This window comes from Podarcis melisellensis (assembly GCF_964234715.1).
Source record: "Podarcis melisellensis genome assembly, chromosome: 6".
Taxonomy (NCBI): domain Eukaryota; kingdom Metazoa; phylum Chordata; class Lepidosauria; order Squamata; family Lacertidae; genus Podarcis; species Podarcis melisellensis.
Window position 1 is genome coordinate 51,034,803 of NC_138538.1, and position 22,688 is coordinate 51,057,490.

Below are 22,688 nucleotides of genomic sequence, written 5' to 3' on the forward strand. Positions count from 1 at the left end.
CACTAAGACTAAGAGGGACCTAAAGGCCTGGCTCAGAGATTCAAACAAAGAAGAACAAATCTCTTGCTTACTGTCAGTCATGGGACTTACAGAATAACCTAACAAAGTCCTTACTATGTCAGATGAATGGTCTCTCTGCTTACCTTGCCTGTGACAGCAACTAGCTCAAGATGACCCTTCGACAAGGCAAACAGCAGAACAGAACACTGAAAGATGAATAGGAAGGTGCCATATGACATACCCATTTGTTCACCTGACTCATTGTCTCCATTACACTGGCTGTGTTCATGCCTCATGGTCAGCCACAAACATGGAGAACTGCTACCAGTCAGTGGTCCTGTCTGCATGTTGCAGAAAGCCACAAACAATGGCTTACTGTGAACAAGCAGAGTGCAAGTCCATGCTGCTGAATAACTCCCATTTTACTCCACTCTTCCTCAAACTGGGAGGAACAAACAAGACTTGGCTTACTATGACATCTGAAGCAGCACTCGTGGGTTTGCCCCCTGCTCCAAACATACCACAATGGTTAGCCAAGGTTTGCTCATTGCTTTCAAATTGTGTTTTGAACAAACCATGAGTGCTGGTTCATATGCCATGGGAAGCCAAGGCTTGTGGTTTGTTGCTCCCAGCTTCAGGAGGGCAGCGATTTAGCAGCATGCACTAGCATATGAAAGGGCCCACTGACTGGCAGCAGACCACCAGGGTTTTGGACCTACTTGGAGAAGCAATAGATTGGAGACCTGTCATTAATGTATGTTGTCTGTTTACCCTGTAAACCCACATCACAACCATGTCTGGGTTTTATTCTACTGTGTGGTGCTACAGTGGTTCAAGCTGCTTATACCCCATTTTGTATTCACTCCTCTTCCATCATTATGCCCAGTGATTTAACACACAGTCAGGAAGCACTTTAGGAATTGGTAGGCATCATTCCCTGAGATACCCCCTAACTCACAACTGGAAGCTAGCCTTGTGAACTGCACTGCATATCTAGGTTCTTGTCAGTTTTGTGGAACAGCAGGAACTGGGATAAGTTATTTCTACAGTGGGCCTGGGTGGGAAGCAAAGAGTTTCTGACCTACGGAGAAGGAATGAATGGGTACGGAATAAATCCAACATACATTTATTTACCTACCTACTTACAACTCAAAATGATGTGTCTAAGTGGTGCACAATAAAACCATTCCATAAAATGCAAAATAGGTTAAAATACAGATCACAAATCCCAACTGCAACATACACAGATGTCTAATGCCAGAAACAATTTGTGAAGAAGTAAAAATACAGTTGAGCCTTCATCAGGAAAGACCTTTTACTCCCCAAAGCCTCAGAGCTCTGGGAAAGGGGTTATTGGGCTGCCATAGACCCCACAAGCTGACCAAACTCACTTGGACAAGACTGAACTTCTGGTGCCTATGGCAGATATTGTTGGAGGGGACACTGAGAGAGGCAAGGCACAACTCAGTAAGAAGGACTAGTTGCTGCTGCTCTAATGGCTTCCGGGACTATATTCTCTAATGCAGTGTTTCCCAACCTTGGGCCTCCAGCTGTTTTTGAACTACAATTCCCATCATCCCTGAGCACTGGTCTTGCTAGCTAGGGATGATGGGAGTTGTAGTCCAAAAACAGCTGGAGGCCCAAGGTTGGGAAACACTGCTCTAGTGAAAGAAATGTAAGGTTTGGGATCTGGCCAAAGCTCAATTTGGAGTTGACACACTTTACCTGTTTTGTCTTCAACAGGGGCTCCCATCTGAGTGTATCCTCCGTGGAATTGATGGATCACAGGGCGTTCCAATGGGCATTCCCTTTGGACAGCAGGTCAGTCTCCCTCTGTATAAGGCAGGTTCCTATGTATGCCAATATCATAACCTTAGACTTGGCCTGGTAAAGGTAGATGCAATGGAAAATTTCCTTGGAGCAAAGATGGGATATAAAGGCAGTAAAATAAATACTTTCCGTTTTGTCTACTCACCACACTTCATTTACAGCACAGGTAAGCCAATTATTCCTAGTTTTTCTCTTCTGTCTGCTTCTGAAAGCAAGTTAGTGACTCTCCCACAATCCTCTACTTAGATGAGAGAAACAGAAATCACATCTTCACCATATATGGAAAGCCCTCTTATAGCAGTCATGGCCTCTCCCTGAAGAATTCTGGGTACTGCGAGTTTGTTGGTGCTGGGTGTTGTTAGGAGACCCTTTATAAAGCAACAATTCCCAGCACCTTAACAACTACAGTTCCCAGGATTTGGGGGTGGGGGTAGGTCATGACTGTTAAAGTAGCATAGGAGTGTTTTCAATGTACAGTGTGGATCTGAAGAAAAGTAGAGACAAGGAAATGAATGAGACATCTTGCTTCATTCCCTGTTTGGCAGAGTGATCGTTCTATTAAATCTGTTATCAAAACTGTGTTTTGCCAATCTTTCCCCACCCACCCCGCCTACACCCTATGCCAACCAGATCTTGCTTGGGCATCTTTGACCTTCAGGGTGCGGCCTTACTGCATGAAGCCAAGGACAAGATGACACCCATCATTCAACATTCAGAAATCAAGCAGGCAGGCAACTGAATTGTATTTCATCACCAACAACATGACAATGTCCCATTGAAGACAGCAGATTAGTTTTTGGAAGCACAGAGTAGGATATGAGGCACATATATCACTCTGCTGTTCAACAGAGGCGAATTACCTCGGTTGGAAGGGGCTGCTGCCTCTGCTCCCCACCCCCAACACTCAGCAGCTGCCTCTCAAGGCAGCTCCCTTAGCCTAATGGCAGGGCTGGCTGTGGCCTTGAGTAAAGCCAATGACCACAAGGTCTTCTCTTCTGCTTCCAGCAGAATATGGGAGCATTATGAATTGCAATGTGTGAACGGATCTGATTGAGTGAGCCTACCTCTGGGTAGAGTATATTATCCAGGATTATCAGGGCAGCATAAGTACTATTGATGTTTGTTTTTAATTCCTTTTTTGCTTTTAACTTGTTTTTAACTTTATGATTTTATTGTTTGGTTTTATGATTTTATATTATTATAAACCACTGTGATACATCTTTATGATACAGTGGTATATAAATATTCAAATAAATAAATAAACAAACAAACAAACAAACTTGTCCTACTTTATCTTTACAATCACCCTGTAAGGAAGCTTAGGTTGAAAGATAATGATTGGCCCAAAGACGCCCAGTGAGCTCCTTTCCAAAGCAGGGATCTGAACATGGGTCTTCTTGGTCCTAGTCTGACACTCTTATCCAGGAGTAGCCAATGTGGTGCCTTCCAATTCTCATCACCGCTAGCTGTGGCTGATGGGAGTTGTAGTCCAAAACCTCAAAAGATCAAGATGCTGGCTACTGCTTTTCTAAACACTGCACTACACTGGCTATCCATCCATATATTAATACATGAACATATACATATCAGCAGTGACACAGTTTACCACTCTAGAAGTCCAAAAACCTGCCGATGTGGAAATGAGTGGAAAGGCAGTGTACCATCTCTTTTTTTGTAACTCTACCATAGGCCTTGAGCGTGATAGGGTCCTACCATGATATTACATTGCAAAGGTTGTTACCTGGCACTTTAGGGCCAAAGAAGATGCAGAGTCTCTTCATTCAGCTAGTGAAGTGATACTGACATCTTGCCAAAAGTATTATGAAAAGCTCACTGGGGGAACTTGGGCAAGTCACTGCCTCTCAGCCTAACCTACCTCACAGGGTTATTGTGAGGATTAAATGAAATGGGGGGAGAACCATGAACACTACCTTTAGCTCTTTGTTAAAAAGGCAGAATATAAATGTGATAAATAGATAGATGATAGATATAGATAGATGACAGCTTAGATAGATAGATAGATAGATAGATAGATAGATAGATGATAGATAGATAGATAGATAGATAGATAGATAGATAGATAGATAGATAGATGATAGTCTGTTCTGCTTGCTCCCTCTCTGCTCTGGCTTCCTTAAAAATAAAATAAAATAAAAACACAATTCTTGAGAAGGAAGGCATGGGCTCTTATTTTACTGGCCTCTGGCAACCTAAGTGTAGCAGTGGTTGGGTTAAAAAGCGCTTGACAGAGGAAGATTAAAAACAATCCAAGGAATTTGTTGCAAACTTCCTGGATGGTTCCCCACACGCAGTGGCGTTTTCTTGGCTGCCTGGCTTATAATCAGCAGAGAGGAATGTTGTAAATTAAATATTTTTAAACAACTTTGCTCTCTCCCTGGTTAAACATTGCAAAGATTGCTCTTTCTTGTCTGTTTCATGCTGGGTGGTCTCTCCCGCCCCCCATTTGCCTGTACGTCTTCCTCAAACACAATTAACCATTTAGATGTTGCACAAAGGATTAGCTTATGCATACAAGGCCAGACGCTAGTCCTTTTCCTTGAGGTGGGGGGCGGAAGGGGGGTGGGGGCAAGGAACCAGGGGGCAGATCTTTTACTTTCCGCTAAAATACAAAAGCCAAGAAAATCCCCTAACCCCTCCAGTTTTCCTTGAATGATAAAGGCCCAATGGTAGGCTCCTCAGCTGCCCTCAAGTGCAGGCCTCACAAGCTCCTTGCTTTCTTATCTTGATGGTCAGCACTGAAACAGCCTTAAGCATCCCAGTTGATGTGGCACCCAGAAATTCTGGTACCTTATAAACCCGAAGTTTGCCTTAACACACTATCTGTTTATGAGCTTTGCCTAGCCACTGGTCTGCTGTGCCTGCAACAGTAATTTCTCGACCCACTGCCACTCATATGTGGAGGTAACCTGTATTCTCAAATGCAGATTAATCAGAGGGATGTTAAGAGACAGTGTTCTGAAAAGTAGAGAGTGTCATTCCCCCTCAGGTATACCTACCAAGTACTCACATGTGTGGACATAGTCTGTTGATGTATAAATATTTTTAACTCTCATGAGAACAGCAAGTCAAACCTGGGAGATAAAGTAAAATCCTGCTACTTCAGGATTAGCTGCACTCCTTAATTGGAGTTACCACCACTGGGGAAGAGGAGTATATACAGGTGCTTCCTCTCTTGAGAGCCTGACAATGGGAGAAGAAGCCTCTGTTTGAACTTTGGTTTGGCAGCTGTATTGTAGTGTGGTGTAGTGGTTGAGAGCGGTAGACTCGTAATCTGGGGAACCTCCACATGCAGCTGCTGGGTGACCTTGGGCTAGTCACACTTCTTTGAAGTCTCTCAGCCCCACTCACCTCACAGAGTATTTGTTTTGGGGGAGGAAGGGAAAGGAGAATGTTAGCTGCTTTGAGACTCCTTCGGTTAGTGATAAAGCAGGATATCAAATCCAAACTCTTCTTCTTCTAAATGACAGCAAGGGGTCAGAAACTGGTGTGCACTCTCATATAGACACACACATATCATGCCAGAGCCATTTCCTCAAGGCCACTTTCTTGTACTTCTGGCCAGGGAGCAGGGAAAGCAGTTAAGTCCAAAAACATCTACTGTCCAAGCTCTCCCAAGAAATGCTGAGCACATATGCCCTTCTTCTGGGCTGGAGCAGGCTCTGAGCTCCGTACTGTATTGCATTTGTAGAGCTGGGACACTGGATACCTGCAAGTGTCCCTTGTCTGAAGCTGCTGTGCACATTGACTTAATAAAACTATAGAGTTGGAAGGGACCATGATGACCATCAAGTCCAATCCTCTACAGTGCAGGGATCTTTTGCCCAACGTGGGGCTTGAACCCACAACCCTGAAAGTAAGAGCCTCATGCTGTACCAACTGAGCTATCCCACTTGGCTGTTGTGCACGTTGACTTAAGTGGCCCTGGGCCATAACTCAGTGGTGGAGCCTCAGCTTTGGATGTAAAGGGTTCCAGGTTTAATCCCCAGCATTCCCACACAGGACTGGAAGGGACCTGACTGGTAAACCTTGTGAGCTGCTGCCTGTCAGGGTGGATAATAAGGATCTAGATGGCTCCATGGCCTGACTAAGTGCTAGGCAACTTCCTATGTTCCTAAATGTAGTTCCTGGGATATGTTTGAAAGGCTACCACTCTGGGTTGGCAGCTTAGTTAGAGTTGGTATAAATGTATGGCTGCATGTATTCATGTGTATATGGATATCTGCACTAAACCTTGTAACTCAAGGTCTGAAACAAAGCATGTGAATTTTGTAATTGATGCTGCAAATTTGCTTAGATGTGCATAATGTTTTGTACATCCCGTGCTAGAAAGCTCAGTGCCTTGGGATATAATAGAAGCTATGCAGATTTCTAGACCTTCAGCTATAACAACCCTGTATGTCATTAAGATGAAGAAAATCATATCTTCCCAGCAATTAGTGTGTTTAGGAAAATGGTATTTACTCATAGCAAAATTACACCGATTAATTGGCAACGCCGCTGGTTTTGGCCACACACCCAGCAGGGCCAAAAGCACATTGGTAAGATTTGTTTTACATCTAGCTTTAAAATTACATCTAGAGTTTGCTGCTGTGTTCAAACAAGATTTTTTAAATTGTCATCTAGTTTTCCAGGCTGGAAAATGGGCATCTCCAGAGACAGAGTGATACAGTAAATGCACAATCTGCCATGTTCCCCTGCCCCTCCTTCCAGAAAGCAGAGTAGCTATTGTATCTTCACTATTCCTAACACGAATCTCAGCCAACACATTCATAACTGGTCTGACAAAAATGGGACTCTGATAATATTATATTGCTAAACTGGCCTGCCACAAGATAGGCTGGCCTATCTATCAGAACACACAGGCTGCACATGACACACCAGAACAAAGATATGGCTGATTTTATTATAAAAATGTTGGAGTCTCTTGAGCCTCACAGCATTTGGAGAACAATTCTTCTCCATTGGCTTGTAAATGCAATGCAAATGCATTTACAGGGTACATTTCTAATGAAAGAAATACTTCCCTGGAGAGAACTGAACCCATAAGTCAGTCTCCAGGTCTTATAATCACATTTTGGGATGTATGTCAAGAAACTAGATACTACTGAAAGGGCAGCGCAGATGATAAAAAGTTTCAGTCCCATGAAAATAAAAGGATAAAACAGGGGAGGAGATGGGTCTACTCCCTGAACCACCCTGTGTGGACCCACTGGCACTAGAGGCCACCTCCCCTCTCCTGGGCCCTGATGAGAGATCTCTACCTTTAGGCTCTGACGGCCAGTCTACAGGTCTTTTGGGGAAATCAAGCAATCCGTGAGATTTCCCCACGGCTGGAAACCTTATTACACCAGAAAAGTGTGTCCGTTTGGGCCAAGCTATTTTATACCACAGTGCAGAGTGCTTTTCAAGATGATGCTTGAAGAGGAAACACCTGATGTGGTATTGGTAGTCTTGCAGCCCTCATCCTGCCTATTTTAAGAGTACAGCCACATGTAATTGACACATTTTCAAACTTGGCCTCATGCAGATCTGCAGGGATGAGAATGCGAAAGGGAAAAAGAGGTAAAGATGTGGCTGTTGTCTCTTTTGATACTCATTTGCCTGCATGGCACTCCGTGTCAAAGAAAATGTGTGCTAGTCATGTGTGTTGATAGCACAGTGTGAGCTCTTCAAGTTTAATGTGGCCATATAATTTCATGTTTAAATTGGACCTGTTGGTCACGCTTGTAGCTCCACCAACTTCAAAATGATTCCTCTCTCTCTCTCTCTCTCTCTCTCTCTCTCTCTCTCTCTCTCTCTCTCTCTCTCTCTCTGTATTACAAGAATGTACAACAGGCATATTGGAAACTGAAGGTGTTTGGGGGTGGGGGCGGCTGCTTGAGCCCCAGGGCTTTTTGAAGGAGGTACTGTGAACTATGGCATATCATGGCTTAAGATGTGTGATGGAAATGGGTCACAATAAGTAAAATGATAAAGACAAGATATAACTACAGTACAAGAGCAGCCCACTAGAGAAGCCACTGCCTTGCAGAGATCTGTGCAGTTGTAGGGACTCAAGAGCTGATGGTTTCCACATGGAAGAGGATTGAGGCAAGCAGCTGCTAGGATGCAAGGGAGCAGGAACTAGCCGTGTGGAGGGTGCCTGCTACAAGGCACAACTACATTAGCATGAACCCAGAGGAAGCACCTCTGTTACTGGAAGGATGTGTAAGGTGAGCCTTGTGCAGAGCAGACCCCAGAATCTCACTGCCAGATCACTAGAGGGTTAAATTAAAACAGCTATCTTGTGATTTCTAGAGGAACCATTATTTGGAATTATTCATAATTGCACTGCTGCCACACACAGTGACTACATCAAGAGCAAATCTGTGCTTTGATAATCTACTTTTATCTTGCCCCAAACACCTGCAGGTCATAAAAGGCAAAAAGGAAAAGCCGGTTCCTCCAGCAGTCAGTAGCACTTGCAAGCAGCAGAAAACTTGAATTGAGGACCTCAGTTCTAATCTGCTCACTGAGCTTCCCATCCCGGACACTAAGCAAAACAGGATCATGAAGACAAGGAGATAACATCTGATACAGATATGGGGAGTTATCATAGGAGCAAAGACCTTGCAAAAAAACTATGATACCAGCTCCTCAGGCTCACTTCTCAATTTACATTTTGTATTCTGGATACTTGCATACAAAAGACAGACATATTGTGTCACCTAAGATCAGCACACCTTTGTGATTTCAACACACCTTTGTGATTTTCTCAGTAAATTCACTTAGGAGAGTGGGAAAGGTTGATCTTTTCCCAACTGCTGCTTCTATGCGAATACACAGGTTTAAATGCATGAGAACCATTTCCAGCAAATGCAAGCAATGCACATTTTGTACTTAGCAAACCCCAAAGTTATAGAATAAATCAGAATATGATCTGGGTTATCTGGCTACGTATGAAGTAGAGCAACATTGGGTTACAGTAGAATAACACAAAGGGGCAATGGATGAGATTCTCTATTTTTTAAAGTAAAATGTTAAGTTTTTAAAATGTCCAATCCACTAACCTGAACTTTAGACAGATCTCACAATTTATGGCACTATCAAGGCAACATCTAAATGCCTTGACTATGTGGGCATGCTTTTGTTTTTTAACATCCTCACAGGATGTCCCAGAATAGTTCAATATATTGGTACCTTGAGTTCTATCGCTAGTTACATTTTAAAAAGATAATAGGGTGCTGAAGTTTTCTCTGGGTATTTGAAGAACAAAGTTATCCTTCTGCATTCTTTTCCACAAGTGCAATGTGACATTAGATGCTGGAGCAGTTCATAAGGACTTAGATGCAGAGTTAACTTGGGCCATATAGGAGGACCAAAGAGCTGCACAGGGCTGCATGTGGAGAGACAGGCAGCCTTTCATCTTAGACAGCTGCTGCTTCACATCTTTCCATTTGGAGCCAGTTCTTTAATGTGGTTATTTTTAATTTATGAAGGAATGGGCAGGGTTGGCTTATAATTTTGATTCTCCTGTGTTAAATGGGGAAAAAAATGCTGCTCCCCTTAGGGGAAAAAAAGATCAGGATCATGTTTATCACTTTGTCTAATGAAAATGAACTAATATTCCTCTGGGCCAATATCTGGTAGCAGAGACCAAACAACCAGGCTTAGATGTGCAATTTAAAAGTTCTGCTAGTCAGATTCCTGTGAACCAAACATTTTAAGAAGCGAAGAGCCTCTTTCTGACACACAAAAGTTCAAGAACTTGTATTTTGCACCATGATCCTGGAATTGTATTTTGAATTGTGACATGCGTGTTGTTTTAAATAAAACTATTTTGGCTAAATGGTTAGATGCATACCACTCTGCTGGAGCTTGTTTTACCATGACTATGCTAGTATAGTAATATTCACATTTAGATCAATATTTAACCTTCAAGAGGTTTAAGAGATTTTAAACGGGACTCAGGTTTACCATTTCTCTCCTGTCCTCCATCCATTTAAAAAATATTCCCTTGGTTTCATGGAATCCATAATCACTGCATAGTCTCGGTATTCTTATGCAGGGGGTTTATTGCTTTGCTTTGTTGTTGTTTTTATTATTATGTGTTTTTATTATGTATTTTAATGCTATGAACCACCCTGAGCTTTTCAGATGAAGGGCAGTATACAAATTAATTAAATAAATTAAAGGAATGAATAACAAAGTTTAGGGTAGTAAGTGCTACCAGTTTTTGATGCAATGAACCTAAAAGAGGTGACTAAATGTGGAACTGTAAAACAGTGACATAAAGCACTCAGGCTTTTAGTTTCTGTCAAAATCAGCAAAGGTAAGGCAAACAGTGACAAAGCACAGGAAATGGTATACTGTGTGCTCCATCGTCAGGTGAATACTAACAACAGAACAAAAACCTTCTGAGTGGTCAGGACACACTCTAAGATAGTAAAGGAATGGTAATATATGCCCCGAGGTAAGCCAAAGCTTGCCAAAAGTTTAAGATAAACAACAGGAGTTGGATCACTAAATGGCTAGCCTGTGGTATATTTTCCTTTGATATCCACTGTGACATCCACTATTCATCATCATCATCATCATCATATCCCACCTTTCCCCTGGACTGAGACTCAAGGCGGCTTACAAAAAAAGTGCAAAATACAGCTAAAACAGAAAAGCTAAAAACACAGAAATCATTAAAAAGTAATTAATCAATAATATAAAATATGAATAACAACAATAAAAACATCACAGCAGCAGCTCTTTCCTTAAAAACAGGCAGTTCCTAAAGGCCTGTTGGAATAAAAAGGAAGAGGACAACAGGGAAGGAGCCAGTCTAACTTATTCCAGGAAGAGAGTTCCAAAGTCAGGGAGCAGCCACCAAGAAGGCCCTCTCCTGCATTCTCACAAGCACATCTGTGAGGGTGGCGGGACTGAGAGAAGGGAATGCGTATTAAAGATAGAAAAATGGATGACTTGCAGAGACGCTGAAGGAAGTTCAAAACAGACATAATTTGTTGTATTCGGGTTAAAATGTATAACTGGTGGAAAATTAATAAAAATTTATAAAAAAAAAAAGAGAGAGAGAAGGGCCTCCCCCTGAAGATCTCAGGGCCTGGGCAGGTTCATATGAGATAATAGGGTATTGCAGATATAGCCTGGGCTAAGCCATTCATATGCAGGTACTGTTCATCATGTGGAAGCTTGAAAAATAAATTTGGGTTTACATCTGCACAAGGTGGTTTGATAACATAAGTGGTTTAAGGATAAAGTGCTCATTAGTTTATGAGCAAAGCTTAGTTCATATTATATACCGGTATTCTACCAGGTAGCAAGTGCTTGCAAATGATTTTAAAAACACAATTACCCACCTGGAAGGGCTCTTTCATGAGCTTTTACTGAATGTATGGTCCCCAAAGCAACTACTTGTGGTCTTATCATTGTGAGACGTCCTTCTTTCTCAGATACATGTATATTCTGGCATTTAATTATAAACCTTGATATAACCTTGACCTATCTGCTGTATTATGTTGACATGATGTGAACACAGCTCTAAAGCCTTGTGTGTCTGTGCATTTCCACGAATAAGGAGTAAGATCATATGGAGCCAATTCACATGCTGGATTATTGTCACTAAAATATACTTAAGAATTTAAAATTATGTAAGTGTGAACATGTCCTGCAAGCAAACAATCACGCCTTTTGCAGTGAATCCCAAAACTCAGGCATTCATGATTTTAAATACTATTACCCTCCCCCACTTTTTTCCCTTGGAAGGAGATGAATCCTGATCTGCTTTGGAAGGCATTCCATACTCATGACCATCTTGTTTTTCTGTAGATATTTCAGTTTTATTATATTATCTTAAGGTGGAGTCAGCAGACACCTAAACAATTCTCAGTATACTGACTGCTGGGCTAATGTATGTATGGTTTCTGAATTTTTTTATCCCCTTTCCCCAACATTCTGCTTGCCTTTTGAGGGCTGCAATGCTTTGTACTGACAATTTTAGGGACGACAGGCGCAGATGCCTGAGTGAGACTAGTTAATTCAGAATCAAAGTGGATTTTTAGCAGAGAATATTTTTCTCACTGTGCATCACCTTGCAGTTACTGCTTCTCCTCCCACTGTTATTTAATCGTTTTGTAACATTGCGTAGTTAGCCTTAAGACTGAATCATCTTGTACTATCTTGCTTTTTTAAGGTACTGGAACCCAGAAAGTTGGCACTTTCATCACAGTGAGATCAGCTAAGCTGTTCTTTTGACTGAGTACAATCTGTGTGGTCCCTGCTCTTAGCTTGGTTGGCAACACACAGCATTCACTGGATTTACAGGAACCAATATCACCCTGTGCAAGGCAGCATGCATGTCAATGAGGGAGGATATGGCGGGGGGGGAGGCGGGAAGAGTCACACAGAGGAAACAGAGAGATGTTCTTGTAAATATTTATTTATTAAGGTGTAAATAAGAAGTTAAAAGCTGGAGAGGATATCGGTGTCAACGATGCTAGGAGTCAGATCATGAAACAGGACTGCAGGCTCCTGCCATGCCATAAGCTCAGGCAGCCAGAAAACCCTCTTTTAAATCTGTGAAATTCAGATTTCCATCAGCTGTTCAGTACCCATGATAACTTCATTAATGTGCTTAGCTGTAAGAGAGAAAGAGAAACACATTTTAGAAAACGAGTTATTTAAAACCTATGCCTTATCCAATTTAGAAATGAATTTATTTATTTTTGAGGGGGAGGGGCACAGATTATTTGGTAAGTTAGGCACCTAGCAAACAAATGATCTGTTCCTGTCTGAGGCAGGCACCTAACCAAACATTAGAAGGTGCCTTGAATGAGAGTGCTTACAAGTATCAATCACTGTCACATGCAACAAAGGCAGAGAGCAACCAGCAGCTGTAGCTGGCAGGTGTATATCTGGAAATCAGCGTGGAGTCACACTGGCCTAAAGGAAGGAAATGCTGTAGAAACTAAATCACAGTACGACCCCACCCAGACCAACCTCCCTTTGGCAAGAAGCTGAACCCTCTTCTGTCAGCCCCGTACGGAAGTGGGCCCAGAATTAGCAGAAACAAAAGGGCTCTATGGGAGTTTTCAGTCCCGGGTCGAGAGGCAGTTCTTTTCAGCTGGCTTCACCCTGTTCTAAAACCCAGATAGGGTTTTGCAAATTCTCCACCTCCTCAAAATTTTCTTACCAGGCTGTCTTTTATTTGCCATTGGCAAGGTTACAGATGCATTCAAGCCGCAAAGAAAAGAGAGGGATTAAAGAAGGTACTTTCAAAAGGGTCCCAGAATTTGGGCTCTGCTTGGCACAATTGTTTCAGACTGAGAGCATCTGTGCCAAGCAGATCCAGAGCCACATCAAAATGTCTGATTAGTGCTTGGTGAGGGAGCATTGCCTGGCCCATTTGTTCTGGGTGCTCCAACCTGAATGGCTTGGAAAATGTGTCACTTGTTACGCAGGAATTTCTGCTGGGAACAGAGGAGTGCTGCAACAAGCAAACTCCTTGGGAAACGCAGACAGAGAGCCCCTCACAGAAAGCTTGGGATCTAGAAGGCTGATGAACTTCTGTTGAAATCAAACTGCAATTTGAATAAACACAGGGACAGAAATGACTCAGTCCCAGCAAAACTCCATCATGGCACTGGGCATTCATGACAAAGTGCTTTCCTCCACCGCACAGCAGCTATTCGCTGGCAGCATCTGTCCTGGAGAGCCTTGCCTTCAGGGGGAATATGAAAGCATCTCCTTGTTGTTTGCTCAATTCGCTCCAGACAGATTGCTGCTGGTGATGGCAAAGCTAAGCTGTAAAAGAGGAGGAGGAGGAGGAGGAGAAAGGGTGTGTGGGAAGAGAGAGAAGGGGTGAGGGCCAAAACCCAGGACCACCACGAAGCTCCAGCCCTCAGGGGCTCCAGAAAACGTTCAGTTTACTCACTCAATTACATACACTGTTTTATAAACCCTTAAAATAAAATAGAAAACAGTCCTTGGCACAGAGTTCCTGTTCTATTATACAGTAGTGATGAAAGACTACGCTGTGTATGAGCACTCCTGAAAAGCCAGAGATGAATTAATAACAATAACAATAACATTAAAAAACAGAATAGAAAGGAGAGGGTGGGGTTGAGATTGCAGAAATGCAAAGATGAAAACGCACACTCTCTGGGTGGCTTGAGCTAGTGCAAAAAGCAACTCCTTTCTCTCTCTTGATCTGATGGTAGGTGGGATAGAGGGGATACCCACAGACGCAGGGAGCAGCTGCAGCTAGAGGTCAGGAGGTGGGGTGGGGCCCGGAAGTTCCATGTGGTGAGGGAGAAGGGAAACAGGTGGTGTGGGGCTGGTTTGTTTGTGTTGGTAACAGGAGTGGGAGCGTCTCACAAATGCTTGCTCTATTCCGCTCAGGATTTATTTAGACAATTCAGTGGTGCCTCACAGGCCTAATGTGGTGGATGGTGTTGTACACTTTAGCCATCAACAGGGGCAACTGCAGCTCCTAGGATGCAATGCTCTATTTAAATAGGAGACTTTTGTTAGTTGATGCACTCACTATAATGGGGTGTGTCAGTAGGATGAGCGCCTTTGGGTCTTCCCAGGTGTAATAAATGGGGGGAAACGTAGTTAATCCCTATTGTTGCATTCACCTGTCGGGTAAACAGCCAAAATATCTATTATCAAAATGTTTTCACTAAAAACAATTTATCTGAGACTTCTGCCTGGACAATAACCACTTAGTTTGGGACTAGTTAGCCCCAGAAAGCTATTCCCACAGTGAAAAGTCTTGCTTAACCAGGATTAATTATGGACTGATGTCTTCTGGTGTAAGTGCTGGGAGCTGGGCAAGAAAGTAAATGTCTTACAGAGGAACAATGGACAAGGCAACTAGGGGCAAAACTGGAGGAATTTGCTTCTGCAAATATCTAGGATTGGAATATCCATGCATCTAGCTGTAGCAAGAAACCACTAGCTCTGCCTCAAAGTTCTGAATTCAGCACCTTTCCTGCTTCTGACAAATTAGGCATATTCTGTGATCATGATGGAGGTAATGGAACAGCTGTAGCAACTATGCTCAAGATCCCTGAAGAAAGCTGCTTACTGGGGTCAGTTCGGATAGGTTGCCTCTCATGCACTTAGACCAGGGGAAGGCAGAATGGCGCCCCCTCCAGATCTTTCTGGACTCTGACTTCCATTAACCCTGACCACAGGTCATGCTGCCTGGGGCTGATGAGATATGAACTTCAACAACATCTGAAGATGAACAAGTTGGTACTCCTGACTTAGACCAATGGAAGAAGAGCCAGCAGATGAAGTCCAGGAGGCATGCAGACGGAGAAGGACAGACATGTCCCTTCTATTGCTGGGTAGGACAAAGTCAGTAGATGCGCCAGGAGAAACCAGGAGCTTAATGCTCTCCAAGAGTCTGTAAGCCAAGACAAAGGGAGGGAATGCTGGTATGAGAGAACCCCATTCCAGAACCAAACCTAGAAACCCTGCTGGACCTACCCAGAAACAGAAGAAAGGGAGAGTGGTTTGCTGATATAGATCTTCTTGAGACAGGCATAGCTCCACATCTGAGAAGGACAAAACTGAAGAGTTCTAACACTAATATTTCAGGATTTAAGGAATTGCCAAGGAGCATCAAATTCCTATTACTTCAAAGACTGTTGCACTTCAATCTTGAGATCACTGTACACAACGTGGTATCATGTTCTTCTGGGGCTTGATGGGAAAGTGATAGTGGATAAACAGACCCTTCGTCAAGTCAAGGGCAAGGTAAAAAAGATCAGAGCAAGCCCCTGGGCAGCTCCCAGTGTTCATTGCTGACTCAGGTATAGATGATGTCTCCATCAAGAACCACAGTCATCTGAAGACTTAAAGAACAGACTGGCAAGGCCTTCCCTTTCAGTGGCTCTGTCTCATTGAGAGGGCTATATGCAGTCTCTTAAGGGGCCTCTCACTGATTCTACAATCACATGTTGCAGATAAGCTGCTACAGGGGAGCTATATTTTATTGTGAACAAACTGTCCTAGAGTTAGATAACAATCTTCTTGGATTAGCAAGAATCTGGATATTTTCATATCTAGCTCACATCAGTCTATATTTTGTCTTTTTATGGGTACCTACTATTATTTGAGCAAGAGAGATTTCATCAAACCTGGCCTGCTACTCTTGCAACCAAGTCCCTAAATTTAATAATGAGAGAGGGAGAAATGGCATGTTTGTGAAGAAGATAAACAATATTTTTAAAATGTATGTAGAAAAATTGTGGAAAGCATTGTCAGCATTTCCAGGTGCATATGTGACAGATGCATATCCAGGGCTCCTCAGCCCACTTCTGAAGGTGAGCTGGGGAGAAACAAGAACAGGAGATGAATGGGACTGCAGGTTCTTACAATGTGCTTTTTCTATATTTCTGCAGAGCCACCCATATGCAGATGCCACTGTAGGCTGCATGTACACAGCCCCTAAAGTCAGTTCCCTGGAGTTAAATTTCCAAGGCCTTCCAGATGCACAGTTGCGATTATACAAATGTCATGCAGTGATTTGGACAGCTAACAACAAGGTCTCTGACTCACATGGGCTGTTTACAGAGAACCTCAGGCCACACAGAGCAGTTTCCTGTTGTGATAGATTCTAGTCCAGGATAGACCTCTGCATTCAGAGTCTGATCTCTTTTGACCTTTCTGCAAAAGTATGATCATTATTATAGAAGAAGAGAGAAACGTTTTACATTTTAAGGAGACAAGCAGCCTTTTAACTTTAGCTTGGTTTCCACTGAAGAAGGTAAAACTGGATTACAAGGCTACTGCCAGCTATTGGCTACAACAAATGTGCCAGGCGGGTTGTAAAGCTGACTTTATATTTAATGGGCATGTGAAAGATGAATGCTTGCAGCTCTTGGATTCATGACTATAACAAATTGTTTAAGACCTACAAAACCATAAGAAGCAGCATGCCAAAAAGGGTTATATACCCATCTGTTCTTGAAGAATATTATTTAAGTTTATAAATCTATTAGCAAATAAAAAGTATGTTCAGATCCTTAGCACTGGACCTATGATGGATTTTCCAAGGAAGTGCAGCAGCATAACAGAGAATTGGAAGGGTCAGAAACATAGAACTGAGTATAACATAGAGCTGAGTGTAAAGAATACCATGAGGAAGGATTAAGCTGCCTTTAATGAAACACTGTCCACAAGACACTGAAGCAAAATAACTGTGTACTAGCTACGCTTTTGGTCATCAAATTGTAAGTATGTGAGCATATTGAGGCAAATTAAGTGGGGACCTACAAAAACAAGAAGGAACACAGAACACATGACATATGAAGACTGGCCACGGGAACTCCAGACTTACTCTGGAGCAGGCATCCTCAAAAGCTGTCATTATGGGTCTTACCAAGCCAACAGGATCATCACCCAATACTCCCCAAGGAACTGGAAGAGTGGTTCATAGTTTGCAACATTCACTTTAACTCTTAGCTTAGGGGTCAAGGCAATAAGTAACTGGGTAAACAATGTGCTTGTTTGCCTGTGTGCGCATTTGCATGCATGTGGAGGAAACATGTGGTTGTTACCCACCAAAGAAGATCAATTGGGTATTAGTGCTGATTTCCAATGGGCATTTAGCACTGATAATCAATCACCAGTGAACAAAATTATTTTTCAAGATGCATATAATATATGGTGGTGGTGGTGGTAGAGTCAGGGCAAAGTGTGAATCTTTTCTAAAAATTGCAGGTGCCTCACAAGGGATGCCTACTTCACTATTAGAGAAGCAATGGTCCAGAGGGAAAAAACGATGAAGAGGAAATAAAATGTTGTCAAACATTCAATAAAGATGGGGAAAAGAAGGAGAAACAGCTATCTGCTAGGACAACCGGGAGATAGCCCCCAAACAAAACCAAAACAAATGACAACTCTAATGGGTTCAATTTATAGTGGACCAGACTGAATGTGGGTTGCAGAAAGCACCTCCCAGCTGTAAGAGTAGTTGGGCAACTGAACGAAAATGCTGCATGGCATGTTATTTCCGGGATTACAAAGCAACCCTAACTGTTGATCACCACCTCTACATCTGAAGCCTTGTTGCCTCCTATTGGTCAGGAGGGCAGGTGGGGGGGAAGTGCCAGTGCCAGGCTTGCATAGCAGAGAGCTCAATCTGGCATCCCTTTAGAATACACATTGTTTCTACTGCTCCAATTTCACATCCCTCTTCTGCAAAAGGGCTGGCTTAATATCCAGCCGATCCTTTGCCAGCCCAGTTCTCTGTACAGTGGTACCTTGGTTCCCGAACGGCTTAGTTGACAAACAAATCGGCTCCTGAACGCCACAAACCCGGAAGTAAGTGTTCCGGTTTGTGAACGTTTTTTGGAACCCGAACATCCGTTTCGACTGCTGGCATTGTTTCCGGGGCTAATCAGCCAATCAGAAGCTGCACCTTGGTTTTCGAACGTCTTGGAAGTCAAACGGACTTCCAGAACAAATTGAGTTTGAGAACCAAGGTACCACTGTAATTGTTTTACTGGCGGTCTGTTAATTATTATATATGCTTTATGCTGTATTTGTGACTTTCTATTATGTTCTATCATGTTATCGTTATTTACTGTTTGTAAGCCGCTTTGGGATTCATTTGAATGAAAAGTGGCATAAAAATATAATAAATCAAATCAATCAATGTTCCTCTGCACCCCACCCTCAACACACCCATTTTGGGGCCTCTCATCAGTGGGAACATTGCCTGTGGTGGCTGTAAAATAGTCTGTGTCAGAGCCTCCCTGCTCCTTACAGAGATATCTCTGCTTAATCCAAACACCTAGCAGCATGGGTTGGGGATTAGGATCGCTCCATTCATGTCCCCAGGGATATGCTAAATCTTGAAGATTTGGCCTATGTGAGTGGGAAAGGCAGGATTATATTACTCTTGCGTTCCCTTCAATATTGAACATGAAAAATGGAATAGTGGAAGCAAAGTGCACTCTTGATGGGATGTGGCAATAGCTCCAATTGATAGCAACAGGAAATACCGCTTCTGACTGGGGTAAGTACAGCAAACAGTCAAGGAATATAAATAGGTATTCCTGTGGCTGCTCCTCACTTTGGAAGTTCTAGCAACCCAACAAAGTCCAAGCCTGAGCAAATTATCCATGGCCAGGATGAGCATAAGGGTTTTTTAAAAGGCAGAATTTAGAAGATTCATTACTTAATACTCCAGCTTACACTGTGGGGGATAGGGTGGTTTAAACAAGTAAAAGAAATAATGACGAAATCGTTATGATCAGAAAGCCTTCGTGGTGTCTGTTCATGCCCATGAGAACCAAATGCATTAGTGTCCAAATTAAATGACAAAACACAGTGTAAACACTTCTGCAACTCGGGTCATACACAGTGTATACAAATCCAGCCAGCCTTTCCATTACAGACAGTTAAAGTCTAAAAATCAGCTTGAGAGAGAAGGCAAGCCAACCATTTCTACCACAAATTAACTGCTTGGGTGCGATTCTTTTGTCACAGTTCCACATCCCAAGCAAAGGAGGTACCAACTCTCCCTCCTCCACTCATTTTAAAACCCTGGTTTCAGAGAAGATAGTTTAAACAGCTAGTCCTTGATCAACCATGGGCTCTCCAGCTCAGATGGGCAGTTGCTAAGACTTCAATACCAGCTGCTTGTAGTATAGGGACCAGTTTTTGATGCACCTCATGATTATAGCAAAACTGCTTTAGGCTACTTTTTCTTTCACGTGTGTATGTTCCACCTTGATTCGAGTGTGTGCTTCATGGCTCCAGGCACAAGACAGCATGTTGGTCCCTGCAACTTCTATTGCCAGCACTTTCAAAGGTTAGAGGCAGCCTGGTCTGACTTGGCAGGCTGCGTATCCTCTGAGCACAAACTCATTTTACAGGCATATACGTTTTAGGAAATACTTTCAAATAATTTAAATTATTTGTTGAAATTGGTGCTATGAGAATCCAGGAACCAAACTATAGACCGGCAACAATGGATCAGATCATGGATATATTGACAACCCCTCTCCTCAAAATGGCCACAATCTAATTTCCCACTTGTATTCATGCCACCAAGCATACCTGATCTGGGGCATGTGACAATAACTAGTTAGTTAATAACTTCTTGTGTTGCCTGACACTTGTGTGTGATCTAAGGGCCACCATCATTTTAAGGATAACTTTTATTCACTATAGAGCTATTTTTAGTACACTATTGTCTACATTTGGGGCAGGATTCAAAATAATCTCCATTTCACGATATTGCTTTTACCACCAAAGTACTCTCTTGAGTCCACTGATTTGCTAATCATATGCACTTGCATATTGCTCTAGCTGAGAAAGGATAAATCCTGGAAGTGGTGATGGATGAGGAATAGTAGCCGTTCTAGAAAACAGTGGTAAAGTTAAAAGATCATTCATCTGCTTACATTTGGGTTCCAGATGCTGGCTGTTTCCGATCAAGCAGTCCTTGATATCAGCTCCGCTCTCTATCACTGCATTATGGCACACAACACAGTTCTGTAAGCTGCACCTGTAATGCAATTATAAATGGGGCATTATTATTATGATATTGTTTTATTATTACCTTCATATCCCACCTCCAAGGAGCTCATGGTGGCATATATATTTGTCCCCCTCTCCATTTGATCCTCACAGCAACCTGGGAGGTAGGCTCAGCTTAGAGCTAGTGACTACCCCAAGGTCATGCAGTGGAGGGCTTCATGGCTAAGTGGAGATTTGAACCCTGGTCTCCCAGGTCCTAGTCCAGGACTCTTAACCACCACACCATGCTGGCTCTGAAATGCAGCAGGAAGTTAGACCAAGAACAGTAGTGACTCCTTGACCAACAATAGCACCGCTACTGCCACCAGGGGACAGGAACCATAAATGTATGGTCTCAGATTCCATCTCTGTTGTAAAAAAGGATCAGGTAGTAGGTGGGTAAAAAATTCCCTGCCTGAGATCCTGGAAAATGACTGCTGGTCATAGCAGAGCAGACAATACTGGTCTAGATGAACAAATAGCCTGTCCTTGTGTAAGGCAGCTTCCTATGAGCAGACCTGGGATATAAAACCTGCCTTTCTTCCAATTCCAGTCTTCTTCTTTCCCAGCCTGGGTGCTTAGTTGCTATGACGGAGCTCTGCTGCCAGATGTCACAAAGGGAGCATACAAAAGGACAAAGACAAGACAGTTGCCACCTTTCACATTCAGGATGCTTTTCTATTTGCAGCTTCTACTGCCTTGCAGAGCTCCCCCCCACCCTTTTGTATTAGGGTAAATATTGCCACTGACTTTGTATTCATGCACACACAAATACCCTGCTACGTTAAACCAACAAAAGCCAAGGAAATAAAGCCTGGAATGCTCTCTGGTTCAGGGATTCCCAATTGGTGCAACCTTGCACACTGTTTGCTAGAATAACAAGGACATAGCCAAAATAGTGAAAGGTATACTACCCTGCCAACAGTCTTTGCAAAAGGATGGTTTTAAGTCACAGTTAAAGAGTCAGAGGAGAAACAAGCAAGCAAGCAAGCAAGCAAGCACCAGATTCCTAATTTCAGCTCTCAAAAACATACATGTAAGTGGTACTATTCCTTTGCATCTCTGTCTCATGAGAATCCATCATCAGACAAAATAGGGAGTGTGAAAATCAGTGTTAGAAATATTCACTGGCATTACACACAATTTCCTTCTCAAACACATACCAAAGCATTGTCAGATCATAGGCTTCTTGTCTGTGCACAGGCAAGTACAAAAACAGAAAAGCTACATAGGCATCCAGCTACTTGAACAGATGTGATTTCATTATGTAACAGAATCATAGAATTGTAGAGTTGGAAGAGACCATGAGGGCCATCTAGTCCAACCCCCTGCGATGCAGGATTCTCAATGCAACAGAAAATAATAGCACACAGAAATGCAGAAATCATAATGCTTTTTGGATACTTCCAAAAGGCTGGAATTCTATGTCCTTTCCCTAAGCCCTTTCACAATGAGACACAAATCTATATTTCTTTTCATCGCCTAATGTTTGGTATCAAATTCCAAAGCTCTATTAAAACCTGGATGAATTGGGGAAAAGTTTTAATAATTTTCACATTTTACAACATTTTCTCATTTCTGGTTGAAGAAAATGACAACCTCACTTGAAATGTACAATTCAAGCTTTTCATGTTTCATTCCCAAGTTGCCCACTTGCAGCTAAAGAAAGCTGCACTCAAGTCCCCTGGCACAGGATAGATTTAGACCCTGAGAAATTGCTCCCCCTATTGGTTGCCCATCACTGTTCCAGTGGAACATGGCTGTCAAAGCAGGCAGACTGTCCCGTGAGCACAAGCAGCATATACAGGGCTTCAAATATCAAGACAGAGACCTTGACTGGACTTAATGAAAATTCGCAAGGATACGATCATAATGCCCCGGGTTGCTAAGGAGACCGACTCCCATCTCAGACAATTGGGAACTGAGCTTCTCCAGTCAAAGCTGAGTTGACAATCCTCTTGTTGAAAAGAATTTAACTCCCTCTCTAAGACATCATAGGGCTCAGAGAGGAGCAGGCCTATGGTATGAAAAGGGAGACATTTTGAACAGGCAAGACTCTCCTTGCTGTAAGCCCAACTGCCTCCCCTCTCACACAGCAAGGCTGCACAGTTATGCATGATGGAGTCATCTAGCTCAGGTTGCCTTGGCAAGGCCTCTTATTGAGATGTTAATAGAGGGGAAAGGCTGTGTAGACAGCTCTCTCCCCCTTTGCTCCCTATCCCTGCTACACTGACACAGCTGCTTCCTTTCCAACAGCTCCATTTACTGCACAGCAGTGCTAGCATGAAGAGTATCTAGGATTCACT

At 42.8% G+C, this 22,688-nt stretch overlaps 3 protein-coding genes across 13 annotated transcripts in view; 1 reads left to right on the forward strand and 2 right to left on the reverse strand.

Annotated features, from left to right (window-relative positions):
- Positions 1-2,183, reverse strand: part of PTCH2 (patched 2) — a 76,981-nt gene extending 74,798 nt beyond the window's left edge. Inside the window, exons 1-3 of the mRNA XM_081913917.1 lie at positions 1,976-2,183; positions 1,726-1,884; positions 144-206 (exon numbers count right to left, since the gene is read on the reverse strand). The gene's annotated coding sequence lies outside the window, so the exon portion shown is untranslated. The remainder of the gene's footprint in view (positions 1-143; positions 207-1,725; positions 1,885-1,975) is intronic.
- Positions 1-22,688, forward strand: part of LOC309371411 (uncharacterized protein) — an 87,569-nt gene that overhangs the window by 2,550 nt on the left and 62,331 nt on the right. For 6 of the 9 annotated variants that reach the window (XR_014169072.1, XR_014169073.1, XR_014169075.1 and 3 more), the window contains exon 2: positions 1,744-1,821. Coding sequence is in view for 3 of the 9 variants with exons in the window: in XM_081914044.1 (XP_081770170.1) it covers positions 1,744-1,821 (78 nt within the window). In the remaining 6 variants the exon portion in view is untranslated. Of the gene's footprint in view, positions 1-1,743; positions 1,822-2,460; positions 3,003-8,262; positions 8,872-22,688 lie in introns of those variants that run through there. The other 3 variants (XR_014169074.1, XR_014169077.1, XM_081914045.1) reach the window with 2 other exon arrangements.
- The window catches only part of EIF2B3 (eukaryotic translation initiation factor 2B subunit gamma), an 83,746-nt gene continuing 73,317 nt past the window's right edge, over positions 12,260-22,688 (reverse strand). For all 3 annotated transcript variants that reach the window (XM_081913969.1, XM_081913970.1, XM_081913971.1), the window contains exons 11-12: positions 20,268-20,371; positions 12,260-12,476 (exon numbers count right to left, since the gene is read on the reverse strand). In XM_081913969.1, the coding sequence (XP_081770095.1) occupies positions 12,424-12,476; positions 20,268-20,371 (157 nt within the window). In that variant the 3' untranslated portion in view covers positions 12,260-12,423. The remainder of the gene's footprint in view (positions 12,477-20,267; positions 20,372-22,688) is intronic.